At 46.4% G+C, this 14,344-nt stretch overlaps 1 protein-coding gene across 3 annotated transcripts in view; it reads left to right on the forward strand.

Annotated features, from left to right (window-relative positions):
* DIXDC1 (DIX domain containing 1) overlaps window positions 1-12,789 on the forward strand; it is a 49,013-nt gene extending 36,224 nt beyond the window's left edge. For all 3 annotated transcript variants that reach the window (XM_072155754.1, XM_072155753.1, XM_072155752.1), the window contains 2 exons: window positions 439-685; window positions 12,678-12,789. In XM_072155754.1, the coding sequence (XP_072011855.1) occupies window positions 439-685; window positions 12,678-12,789 (359 nt within the window). The remainder of the gene's footprint in view (window positions 1-438; window positions 686-12,677) is intronic.
* Window positions 12,790-14,344: the final 1,555 nt, after the last annotated feature.

Consider the following 14,344-nt stretch of genomic DNA (forward strand, 5'->3'; position numbering starts at 1 on the left):
GCTCCATTACATATATGGTAAATCTGCAGCACATTCTGCAGCAGAACACATTCCAGCATAGTATATAGTGCAAACATGTTTATAGTGTACAGGCGGTCACCTATTATATGACACCCGACTTACATACGACCCCTAGTTACAGACGGACCTCTCTGCCCACTGTGACATCTGGTGAAGCTCGCTGGATCCTATTATTTTAGTCCCAGACTGCAATGATCAGCTGTAAGGTGTCTGTAATGAAGCTTTATTAATAATCCTTGGTCCCATTACAGCAAATTACACCATTTAGAACATTTATTGTCTGGAACTACAATTATAAAATATACAGTTCTGACTCGCATACAAATTTAACTTAAGAACTAACCTCAGGAACCTATCTTGTATGTAACCCGGTGACCGCCTTTATTAACCATTTATTATTTCACCTTATTCCCGCAGATATAGTGGAAGGAAACCTGAAGTCCATTATGAGACTGATCCTTACCTTAGCGGCTCACTTCAAGCCAGTTTCCGGACGATCCATCAATCACGGTGCTCCGGGTGTGTCAGGGAAGCACCAGTCCACCTCTGCCAATCACAGACCTAACTCCACCGCCGCCATGGCGCAGGGGGCGGCTGCCGCTCTTGCGGAGGTTCGGCATGACATGTCTCGTTCTGGAAGGGATGTTTTCCGTTATCGACAAAGGTAACCACCTACTGTGTCACCATGAAATGTACATGTTCACTTTACATGTTATATCTACACTCTACATGTTCTAGTTACTGATTTCCACGTATGAGCATGATCCATAAATGTACAAGGTTTTATGGGAGTTGTATTTGTGGGGCGCCCCCTCTGGTCAGCTGATCTAGGGGCCGTGACCACCTAAAATGTGTACACAAGAGTGACTACAACATATACAATGTACAGATGTGTTCTTGGTAAAAAAAAATTAAGGGGCTCATCACCCCAGTGAGGGTCAGTGATTTTAACCCTTTCAATGGTACTTGAATGTCCAGGTCAATATTTGCTCTTCTTAAAATGAGGATATGTTTGGAACTCCATACCGATTTTTACTCTCTTTTTCATGACACGTGAGACTTTAACTTGGTAGGATATAATACATAGGAAATAGTATATGTAATATAGGAAATAGAACATGTCATCAGGAACAGGCACAGTAAATCTTACTCACCCCACCCCCACCCATTGTGCCTTTGTTGAAAAGTGCAGTACAGATGCCCCAGCTTAAATTTGCCTCCTCCCACCACTAAAATTGTTCCACAAACTTTTTCTGCCGTTGGCTTCACCAATTGTGTGTCGCTCTGCACTACTTGGCCCCGCCCATTGTGGGGTGCGAAAAATGGTGAGAGGATCCCTCACAGAGCTCACTGACTGCTAAATGCACCATGCAGTGAGAGGGACAGCATTCTGGTAAGGCAGGGAGAGGACTTTCTGTCTGCTCAGGCTGAGATTTGAAGAAACACAGAGCTGCCACTCAAAAGAAGGAGGAGTGGTTCACTATGAGCCTGGAGAAAACTTGACTCTTCCCTTCAGAAGTTGACTCGTGTCTACTCTATTGTATATCAGAATAATGGCTTTACCTCAGTGGCAGATCACTTTAGGTCATATGGGGAGGACTTTTGGTCCTCTTTAATTACGTGTTTTTTTCTCAATAGAATTAGCAGACAAATGACTAAAAATGTGAAAAAAATAAGCTCTGTTGTCATTTTTCCCATTAAAATGTTTTATAAGTAGTAAAACTGAACAAACGTTTAACTAAATAAGTCATGACTAGTTTTGGCCTTCAGGGTGTGATCTCTTTTCCCTTTTTTTCCCTGTTAAATTCTTAAAACTGGAAAAAAATTTGCCATATGTGCTGCTAAGGGTCCGAATCGTGCTTTTGTTGGGTTTCCTGGCGATTTCCATTTTGCGCCGAATTGCCCCGGGATTTTGGCGCATGCGATCGGATTTTAGTGCATCGGCGCCGGCTTTCATGCGACAGAAATGGGGGGGGGGTGTGGCCGTCGGACAACCTGACGGATTCGGAATTTACATGCATCGGGACGAAGAAGGTGAACTCCGGCGGACCTCAGCGCAGCAGCGACACCTGGTGGATATCGGGCGCACGGACCTTAGTGAATCCCGGCAGACCCGAATCCTCGTCGGAGAACGCGCCCCGGCATCGCGACTGGACCGGGTAAGTAAATGTGCCCCATTGACTGAATTTTATTAACTCCTTGTGGAGTGGATGAAAAAAAAACACAATTTCTGGCATCTATTTTTAATTTTTACATATGGTATTTTGCATAAATAACTTACCTCGAATGGGTCAGAACCGCCATATGGAATTCCAGAATGCATAATTCTGGGTTGCCTACTCACAGCTCATTGTCCCCCTATCCTTGCTTGTACGTGGTGGTACCAGAGGTTGGACCCCCATGGACCTTGAGAATGACACATGCTCTGTTCTTGTGCAGTAGGGTACCTCAGGCCATGTTCTCTTGATCCTTGACAGCAACTATCCTATCCTGTGGATAAGGAATAACTTGTTGTGAGGGGACAACCCCTTTAAGGACCTATCTTTAGTCGTGAGGATCTCACAGGATTCCTGGATAATTGGCCTATCCATATCAATATTAAATCATTGGGGTTGTGATATCCGACACCCCTAAAATCCGCTTAGAGGAGAATGTAGCATTCAGATTAGTGCCGCAACCTTCTCTGGACAGCACTGCACTTTGTATAGTGGACGCACTTGGTATTGCAGCTAAATACCATTCAGTTGAATGGAAGAGAGCGGTGATGATGAAGTGACAATGCTGTGATATGCTGATGCGGGTGCTGAACCCCTACCGATATCGTTAAAAAAGACAATATAAGTCAATATAAAATAGTCTTTTTTTTGTCTGAGCTTTTCTTGCTTTTAATATCCAGCAGTCAGAGCGGATGCTGAGCCTCGGCTTGTTCTCCGCTGACATCATTGCTATCATTTACATTGACATAAGTGGTGTGATAGGAGCGGTCCGCAGTTTGTTCCCAATAGCAACAGGCGGCCCGATCCCTCCCCCACCCCCCCTCCTCGGATGAATCACCCTCCGCTATCTGTGACACTTTGTTCTCTGTGAGATATATATACATGACATTATTATCACTGGGAGGCGGCAGGTTTATTTTCATTGTTTATTCCAGCAAAGGTGACAAGTTATTAGTCCTGCGCATAAATCACTGATGTAACGAGCAGGAGGAGGTATAAAACACAGCACAGAGGCCCAGATCTGGTATCAGCTTCTCTTTACTGGGTTACTGGATGAGAGAAGGATCATCGCCCCAGGTGGTGCTGCTAAAAATGAGGAGGTTATAGCTGAATTATATATCATAACAATCTTTATTTATATAGCGCCAGCATATTCTGTAGCGCTTTACAACTCATATGGGAAACATGCACATATAATATTACATTACAGAGTACAAACAGTCATATGGAACAATAGGAGTGAGGGCCCTGATCACTAGAGCTTACAGTCTATGAGGATGAGGGGGTGACACAAGAGCTTACAGTCTATGAGGATGAGGGGGTGACACAAGAGCTTACAGTCTATGAGGATGAGGGGGTGACACAAGAGCTTACAGTCTATGAGGATGAGGGGGTGACACAAGAGCTTACAGTCTATGAGGATGAGGGGGTGACACAAGAGCTTACAGTCTATGAGGATGAGGGGGTGACACAAGAGCTTACAGTCTATGAGGATGAGGGGGTGACACAAGAGCTTACAGTCTATGAGGATGAGGGGGTGACACAAGAGCTTACAGTCTATGAGGATGAGGGGGTGACACAAGAGCTTACAGTCTATGAGGATGAGGGGGTGACACAAGAGCTTACAGTCTATGAGGATGAGGGGGTGACACAAGAGCTTACAGTCTATGAGGATGAGGGGGTGACACAAGAGCTTACAGTCTATGAGGATGAGGGGGTGACACAAGAGCTTACAGTCTATGAGGATGAGGGGGTGACACAAGAGCTTACAGTCTATGAGGATGAGGGGGTGACACAAGAGCTTACAGTCTATGAGGATGAGGGGGTGACACAAGAGCTTACAGTCTATGAGGATGAGGGGGTGACACAAGAGCTTACAGTCTATGAGGATGAGGGGGTGACACAAGAGCTTACAGTCTATGAGGATGAGGGGGTGACAAGAGCTTACAGTCTATGAGGATGAGGGGGTGACACAAGAGCTTACAGTCTATGAGGATGAGGGGGTGACACAAGAGCTTACAGTCTATGAGGATGAGGGGGTGACACAAGAGCTTACAGTCTATGAGGATGAGGGGGTGACACAAGAGCTTACAGTCTATGAGGATGAGGGGGTGACACAAGAGCTTACAGTCTATGAGGATGAGGGGGTGACACAAGAGCTTACAGTCTATGAGGATGAGGGGGTGACACAAGAGCTTACAGTCTATGAGGATGAGGGGGTGACACAAGAGCTTACAGTCTATGAGGATGAGGGGGTGACACAAGAGCTTACAGTCTATGAGGATGAGGGGGTGACACAAGAGCTTACAGTCTATGAGGATGAGGGGGTGACACAAGAGCTTACAGTCTATGAGGATGAGGGGGTGACACAAGAGCTTACAGTCTATGAGGATGAGGGGGTGACACAAGAGCTTACAGTCTATGAGGATGATGGGATGACACAAGAGCTTACAGTCTATGAGGATGAGGGGGTGACACAAGAGCTTACAGTCTATGAGGATGAGGGGGTGACACAAGAGCTTACAGTCTATGAGGATGAGGGGGTGACACAAGAGCTTACAGTCTATGAGGATGAGGGGGTGACACAAGAGCTTACAGTCTATGAGGATGAGGGGGTGACACAAGAGCTTACAGTCTATGAGGATGAGGGGGTGACACAAGAGCTTACAGTCTATGAGGATGATGGGATGACACAAGAGCTTACAGTCTATGAGGATGAGGGGGTGACACAAGAGCTTACAGTCTATGAGGATGAGGGGGTGACACAAGAGCTTACAGTCTATGAGGATGAGGGGGTGACACAAGAGCTTACAGTCTATGAGGATGAGGGGGTGACACAAGAGCTTACAGTCTATGAGGATGAGGGGGTGACACAAGAGCTTACAGTCTATGAGGATGAGGGGGTGACACAAGAGCTTACAGTCTATGAGGATGATGGGATGACACAAGAGCTTACAGTCTATGAGGATGAGGGGGTGACACAAGAGCTTACAGTCTATGAGGATGAGAGGGTGACACAAGAGCTTACAGTCTATGAGGATGAGGGGGTGACACAAGAGCTTACAGTCTATGAGGATGAGGGGGTGACACAAGAGCTTACAGTCTATGAGTATGAGGGGGTAACAGAAGAGCTTACAGTCTATGAGGATGAGGGGGTGACACAAGAGCTCACAGTCTATGAGGATAAGGGGGTAACACAAGAGCTTACAGTCTATGAGGATAAGGGGGTAACACAAGAGCTTATAGTCTATGAGGATGAGGGGGTGACACAAGAGCTTACAGTCTATGAGGATGAGGGGGTGACACAAGAGCTTACAGTCTATGAGGATGAGGGGGTGACACAAGAGCTTACAGTCTATGAGGATGAGGGGGTGACACAAGAGCTTACAGTCTATGAGGATGAGGGGGTGACACAAGAGCTTACAGTCTATGAGGATGAGGGGGTGACACAAGAGCTTACAGTCTATGAGGATGAGGGGGTGACACAAGAGCTTACAGTCTATGAGGATGAGGGGGTGACACAAGAGCTTACAGTCTATGAGGATGATGGGATGACACAAGAGCTTACAGTCTATGAGGATGAGGGGGTGACACAAGAGCTTACAGTCTATGAGGATGAGAGGGTGACACAAGAGCTTACAGTCTATGAGGATGAGGGGGTGACACAAGAGCTTACAGTCTATGAGGATGAGGGGGTGACACAAGAGCTTACAGTCTATGAGTATGAGGGGGTAACAGAAGAGCTTACAGTCTATGAGGATGAGGGGGTGACACAAGAGCTCACAGTCTATGAGGATAAGGGGGTAACACAAGAGCTTACAGTCTATGAGGATAAGGGGGTAACACAAGAGCTTATAGTCTATGAGGATGAGGGGGTGACACAAGAGCTTACAGTCTATGAGGATGATGGGATGACACAAGAGCTTACAGTCTATGAGGATGAGGAGGTGACACAAGAGCTTACAGTCTATGAGGATGAGGGGTGACACAAGAGCTTACAGTCTATGAGGATGAGGGGGTGACACAAGAGCTTACAGTCTATGAGGGTGAGGGGGTGACACAAGAGCTTACAGTCTATGAGGATGATGGGATGACACAAGAGCTTACAGTCTATGAGGATGAGGGGGTGACACAAGAGCTTACAGTCTATGAGGATGAGGGGGTGACACAAGAGCTTACAGTCTATGAGGATGAGGGGGTGACACAAGAGCTTACAGTCTATGAGGATGAGAGGGTGACACAAGAGCTTACAGTCTATGAGGATGAGGGGGTGACACAAGAGCTTACAGTCTATGAGGATGAGGGGGTGACACAAGAGCTTACAGTCTATGAGTATGAGGGGGTAACAGAAAAACTTACAGTCTATGAGGATGAGGGGGTGACACAAGAGCTTACAGTCTATGAGGATAAGGGGGTAACACAAGAGCTTACAGTCTATGAGGATAATGGGTTACACAAGAGCTTATAGTCTATGAGGATGAGGGGGTGACACAAGAGCTTACAGTCTATGAGGATGATGGGATGACACAAGAGCTTACAGTCTATGAGGATGAGGAGGTGACACAAGAGCTTACAGTCTATGAGGATGAGGGGGTGACACAAGAGCTTACAGTCTATGTGGATGAGGGGGAGACACAAGAGCTTACAGTCTATGTGGATGAGGGGGTGACACAAGAGCTTACAGTCTATGAGGATGAGGGGGTGACACAAGAGCTTACAGTCTATGAGGATGAGGGGGTGACACAAGAGCTTACAGTCTATGAGGATGAGGGGGTGACACAAGAGCTTACAGTCTATGAGGATGAGGGGGTGACACAAGAGCTTACAGTCTATGAGGATGAGGGGGTGACACAAGAGCTTACAGTCTATGAGGATGAGGGGGTGACACAAGAGCTTACAGTCTATGAGGATGAGGGGGTGACACAAGAGCTTACAGTCTATGAGGATGAGGGGGTGACACAAGAGCTTACAGTCTATGAGGATGAGGGGGTGACACAAGAGCTTACAGTCTATGAGGATGAGGGGGTGACACAAGAGCTTACAGTCTATGAGGATGATGGGATGACACAAGAGCTTACAGTCTATGAGGATGAGGGGGTGACACAAGAGCTTACAGTCTATGAGGATGAGGGGGTGACACAAGAGCTTACAGTCTATGAGGATGAGGGGGTGACACAAGAGCTTACAGTCTATGAGGATGAGGGGGTGACAAGAGCTTACAGTCTATGAGGATGAGGGGGTGACACAAGAGCTTACAGTCTATGAGGATGAGGGGGTGACACAAGAGCTTACAGTCTATGAGGATGAGGGGGTGACACAAGAGCTTACAGTCTATGAGGATGAGGGGGTGACACAAGAGCTTACAGTCTATGAGGATGATGGGATGACACAAGAGCTTACAGTCTATGAGGATGAGGGGGTGACACAAGAGCTTACAGTCTATGAGGATGAGGGGGTGACACAAGAGCTTACAGTCTATGAGGATGAGGGGGTGACAAGAGCTTACAGTCTATGAGGATGAGGGGGTGACACAAGAGCTTACAGTCTATGAGGATGAGGGGGTGACACAAGAGCTTACAGTCTATGAGGATGAGGGGGTGACACAAGAGCTTACAGTCTATGAGGATGAGGGGGTGACACAAGAGCTTACAGTCTATGAGGATGATGGGATGACACAAGAGCTTACAGTCTATGAGGATGAGGGGGTGACACAAGAGCTTACAGTCTATGAGGATGAGGGGGTGACACAAGAGCTTACAGTCTATGAGGATGAGGGGGTGACACAAGAGCTTACAGTCTATGAGGATGAGGGGGTGACACAAGAGCTTACAGTCTATGAGGATGAGGGGGTGACACAAGAGCTTACAGTCTATGAGGATGAGGGGGTGACACAAGAGCTTACAGTCTATGAGGATGATGGGATGACACAAGAGCTTACAGTCTATGAGGATGAGGGGGTGACACAAGAGCTTACAGTCTATGAGGATGAGAGGGTGACACAAGAGCTTACAGTCTATGAGGATGAGGGGGTGACACAAGAGCTTACAGTCTATGAGGATGAGGGGGTGACACAAGAGCTTACAGTCTATGAGTATGAGGGGGTAACAGAAGAGCTTACAGTCTATGAGGATGAGGGGGTGACACAAGAGCTCACAGTCTATGAGGATAAGGGGGTAACACAAGAGCTTACAGTCTATGAGGATAAGGGGGTAACACAAGAGCTTATAGTCTATGAGGATGAGGGGGTGACACAAGAGCTTACAGTCTATGAGGATGAGGGGGTGACACAAGAGCTTACAGTCTATGAGGATGAGGGGGTGACACAAGAGCTTACAGTCTATGAGGATGAGGGGGTGACACAAGAGCTTACAGTCTATGAGGATGAGGGGGTGACACAAGAGCTTACAGTCTATGAGGATGAGGGGGTGACACAAGAGCTTACAGTCTATGAGGATGAGGGGGTGACACAAGAGCTTACAGTCTATGAGGATGAGGGGGTGACACAAGAGCTTACAGTCTATGAGGATGATGGGATGACACAAGAGCTTACAGTCTATGAGGATGAGGGGGTGACACAAGAGCTTACAGTCTATGAGGATGAGAGGGTGACACAAGAGCTTACAGTCTATGAGGATGAGGGGGTGACACAAGAGCTTACAGTCTATGAGGATGAGGGGGTGACACAAGAGCTTACAGTCTATGAGTATGAGGGGGTAACAGAAGAGCTTACAGTCTATGAGGATGAGGGGGTGACACAAGAGCTCACAGTCTATGAGGATAAGGGGGTAACACAAGAGCTTACAGTCTATGAGGATAAGGGGGTAACACAAGAGCTTATAGTCTATGAGGATGAGGGGGTGACACAAGAGCTTACAGTCTATGAGGATGATGGGATGACACAAGAGCTTACAGTCTATGAGGATGAGGAGGTGACACAAGAGCTTACAGTCTATGAGGATGAGGGGTGACACAAGAGCTTACAGTCTATGAGGATGAGGGGGTGACACAAGAGCTTACAGTCTATGAGGGTGAGGGGGTGACACAAGAGCTTACAGACTATGAGGATGATGGGATGACACAAGAGCTTACAGTCTATGAGGATGAGGGGGTGACACAAGAGCTTACAGTCTATGAGGATGAGGGGGTGACACAAGAGCTTACAGTCTATGAGGATGAGGGGGTGACACAAGAGCTTACAGTCTATGAGGATGAGAGGGTGACACAAGAGCTTACAGTCTATGAGGATGAGGGGGTGACACAAGAGCTTACAGTCTATGAGGATGAGGGGGTGACACAAGAGCTTACAGTCTATGAGTATGAGGGGGTAACAGAAGAGCTTACAGTCTATGAGGATGAGGGGGTGACACAAGAGCTCACAGTCTATGAGGATAAGGGGGTAACACAAGAGCTTACAGTCTATGAGGATAAGGGGGTAACACAAGAGCTTATAGTCTATGAGGATGAGGGGGTGACACAAGAGCTTACAGTCTATGAGGATGATGGGATGACACAAGAGCTTACAGTCTATGAGGATGAGGAGGTGACACAAGAGCTTACAGTCTATGAGGATGAGGGGTGACACAAGAGCTTACAGTCTATGAGGATGAGGGGGTGACACAAGAGCTTACAGTCTATGAGGGTGAGGGGGTGACACAAGAGCTTACAGACTATGAGGATGATGGGATGACACAAGAGCTTACAGTCTATGAGGATGAGGGGGTGACACAAGAGCTTACAGTCTATGAGGATGAGGGGGTGACACAAGAGCTTACAGTCTATGAGGATGAGGGGGTGACACAAGAGCTTACAGTCTATGAGGATGAGAGGGTGACACAAGAGCTTACAGTCTATGAGGATGAGGGGGTGACACAAGAGCTTACAGTCTATGAGGATGAGGGGGTGACACAAGAGCTTACAGTCTATGAGTATGAGGGGGTAACAGAAGAGCTTACAGTCTATGAGGATGAGGGGGTGACACAAGAGCTTACAGTCTATGAGGATAAGGGGGTAACACAAGAGCTTACAGTCTATGAGGATAATGGGTTACACAAGAGCTTATAGTCTATGAGGATGAGGGGGTGACACAAGAGCTTACAGTCTATGAGGATGATGGGATGACACAAGAGCTTACAGTCTATGAGGATGAGGAGGTGACACAAGAGCTTACAGTCTATGAGGATGAGGGGGTGACACAAGAGCTTACAGTCTATGTGGATGAGGGGGAGACACAAGAGCTTACAGTCTATGTGGATGAGGGGGTGACACAAGAGCTTACAGTCTATAAGGATGAGGGGGTGACACAAGAGCTTACAGTCTATGAGGGTGGGGGGGTGACACAAGAGCTTACAGTCTATGAGGATGAGGGGATGACACAAGAGCTTACAGTCTATGAGGATGATGGGATGACACAAGAGCTTACAGTCTATGAGGATGAGGGGGTGACACAAGAGCTTACAGTTTATGAGGATGAGGGGGTGACACAAGAGCTTACAGTCTATGAGGGTGAGGGGGTGACACAGGAGCTTACAGTCTATGAGGATGAGGGGGTGACACAAGAGCTTACAGTTTATGAGGATGAGGGGGTGACACAAGAGCTTACAGTCTATGAGGATGAGGGGGTGATACAAGAGCTTACAGTCTATGAGGATGAGGGGGTGACACAAGAGCTTACAGTCTATGAGGATGAGGGGGTGACACAAGAGCTTACAGTCTATGAGTATGAGGGGGTAACAGAAGAGCTTACAGTCTATGAGGATGAGGGGGTGACACAAGAGCTTACAGTCTATGAGGATAAGGGGGTAACACAAGAGCTTACAGTCTATGAGGATGAGGGGGTGACACAAGAGCTTACAATCTATGAGGATGATGGGATGACACAAGAGCTTACAGTCTATGAGGATGAGGAGGTGACACAAGAGCTTACAGTCTATGAGGATGAGGGGGTGACACAAGAGCTTACAGTCTATGAGGATGAGGGGGAGACACAAGAGCTTACAGTCTATGTGGATGAGGGGGTGACACAAGAGCTTACAGTCTATGAGGATGAGGGGGTGACACAAGAGCTTACAGTCTATGAGGGTGAGGGGGTGACACAAGAGCTTACAGTCTATGAGGATGAGGGGATGACACAAGAGCTTACAGTCTATGAGGATGATGGGATGACACAAGAGCTTACAGTCTTTGAGGATGAGGGGGTGACACAAGAGCTTACACTTTATGAGGATGAGGGGGTGACACAAGAGCTTACAGTCTATGAGGGTGAGGGGGTGACACAAGAGCTTACAGTCTATGAGGATGAGGGGGTGACACAAGAGCTTACAGTTTATGAGGATGAGGGGGTGACACAAGAGCTTACAGTCTATGAGGATGAGGGGGTGACACAAGAGCTTACAGTCTATGAGGATGAGGGGGTGACACAAGAGCTTACAGTCTATGAGGATGATGGGATGACACAAGAGCTTACAGTCTATGAGGATGAGGGGGTGACACAAGAGCTTACAGTCTATGAGCCTGAGATATGAAAGATGCAGCTGTGCCTCTTCACATCAGTTCATTAAATACGGAACCTATGGTGACCATATACCCCCAGACTGAACGCGGGCCAGAATCCAGACTCCCAGATCAAAGTCATAGATAGCTGGACTGCTGCTGTCTGCCTTGCCACTTGTCACAGGTTTTTGTAATGTGTGGGGGAGGATATTTGGTAATTTACCTAATAAATAGTTCTGCAGTGCTTTCTTTAAGAGAGCTATAGACTGTCAGGGAGGCAGTCACCTATGATGTCAGGAATCTGGAACCCAGAGCCCAATACGCAATTTACGGCCATCATATGGACAGTTTTACGGGCAGCACAGTGGCTCAGTGGTTAGCACTACAGCCTTGTAGCACTGGGGGCCTGTGTTCAAGTCACATCCAGGTCAACATCTGCAAAGAGTTTGTATTTTCTCTCCGTGTTTGCGTGGGTTTCCTCCAGGTCCTCCGGTTTCCTCCCACACTCCAAAACATACTCGTAGATAGTGAGCCCCATGGGGACAGGGACTGATTTGGCAGAGCTCTGTGCAGCGCTGTGTAATCTGTGTGCGCTATATAAAAATAAAATAAAGGATGGACTAATATCCACATGTGTAAAAAGATAGGGCATGTTGAATTTGATATGTCCGACCTTCCTGGCATCTACCATATTGAGCAAGGGATTTGTATTATTCATGGGTCAACAAAGTTGTGTAAAACTCATACACATACGTCTGTGTATGCAGCTTTTTCACATACATTCATGTTTTTTGAGAAAGAAAATTGCTTTACATAGCACATGCATACCTGGCCCAGCTGAGCATACATGTAAATGGGGATCAGAAGGAATAGCTATTGGCTTACAGTTGTTATTGTGTGTATAATACTTGATATGTGACTAAGTAACTAACAATATACTCTCACCTCCAGGAAGAGCAGTGTGGATGAGGAGATAGGAAACCCATACTGGAGCGTACGGGCAATGGTGCAGCAATACGAGGGTCACCAAAGTAGTCGTTCTCCATCAGAGTCATCAAGGTAAGACCTGATCTTTATATATTAATATTTAATGTAGAGGCCTATTTCACTGATTGCACAGTAGAAGGTGTTGGGGGCTTCTTATGATATCTGATAAGTGGGTGTCCAACACATCAATTCTTGAATCCACAAAGGGAATAGAGCTGTGAGAAACAACTCCAGTCTCAGCGTAGTGGCTGACCAGGGAACTGCAGCTCAGCTACCATTAAACTTATGGTCTGTGACCCAGTCACTGCACAGCGAATGGACCTGTCCATGCGAATTCCAGCATCAAAGTATTGGACCCCAAGTTTACTTTGAGCTAAGCTTATTTTTCCTCTGTTCTAGACGCTATAGAAGTTATCTCCTCTTGTTGGTTACTTTTTTAAAGATTTTAATGGACAAAAAAAGTTTCTGTTCATTAGAAGCAAGCAGAGATTTTGAAATCTATTTAACATTCCATTGTTGTTCTATGTATAAGTTTAAAAAGCATAATGACAACCCCCGTCAAGGGGATAATTATCCTCATTATGGCAGGAATGCCTTTTACTATTGAATTAGGATTTAATTGGAGTCTGGGTGGCTGACCGCATCCAATTATTCAAAGTGGACGTATCATCGGGCTAAATAAATATAAAGGCTCCCATTTATGGATAGGACAGACTATTCTGTAGAAAGTGATTTCTGCAACTCTGACCTATATAAACGTCAGCAAATATAATAGGCTACATTCACACGACCGTTGGGGGTCGTATATACTTCTGCAAGCTTGCGGCCATAAATACGCCATCCATAGGCCCGCAATGGGCGCACAGAGTGGTACGGTGCAGCATTCGTGCAGCACCGTACCACTCCGTACCCAGGGAAAAAATAGCACATGTCCTGTCTTTCCCCGTATTCCGGCGTCGTGTGCCATGTATCTCACCCCCTCCTCTTCTCCTGTGTGCCGACGTGTGAATGTAGCCTTACACAGGACCAGGTCATTAAACAATACCAACAAGAATTCATTCGGACTCCCTGGCCTGCCGAATTTACTGTAGCCTGGCACAGGTTATAGCTGAATTGTGTGCCAGGCTCACAGTGTACACAGTCTTGATAAATTCCTCCCATATTCTTTTCTAATACCTTACAGGGCTGTTAGAGAGGTCTAGCATGGCCCGTGTATATATTGCAGACCATTGGTATAGACTGAAACTCTTATCAGTAGCCTGGTATTGCAGATTAGTCCTGATTATTTGACATGTGAAAATCTAGCCAAAATTTAGGATCAGGGCTCCATATACCTAAATATTCCCTTCCACCACCGCCCCATACATTATTGTTGAGAATTAATTAATAATAATAATTCCTTTATTTAAATAGCGCTCGCAGATTACGCAGCGTTGCACAGAGCTTGCCAAATCGGCCGATAAACAAATATGCTACACAGACCTATCCACACATGCACAATATATATTTTATATTTATAGATGTATGAAACACTCAAATATAGGCGCAAAAATATATATTTCCTCACCCTATATACAATTCTCACCTCATGTATATGTATACCACATACATAAATATATACCATCAGTGAA

Source organism: Engystomops pustulosus, chromosome 6 (genome assembly GCF_040894005.1).
Source record: "Engystomops pustulosus chromosome 6, aEngPut4.maternal, whole genome shotgun sequence".
Lineage (NCBI taxonomy): Eukaryota > Metazoa > Chordata > Amphibia > Anura > Leptodactylidae > Engystomops > Engystomops pustulosus.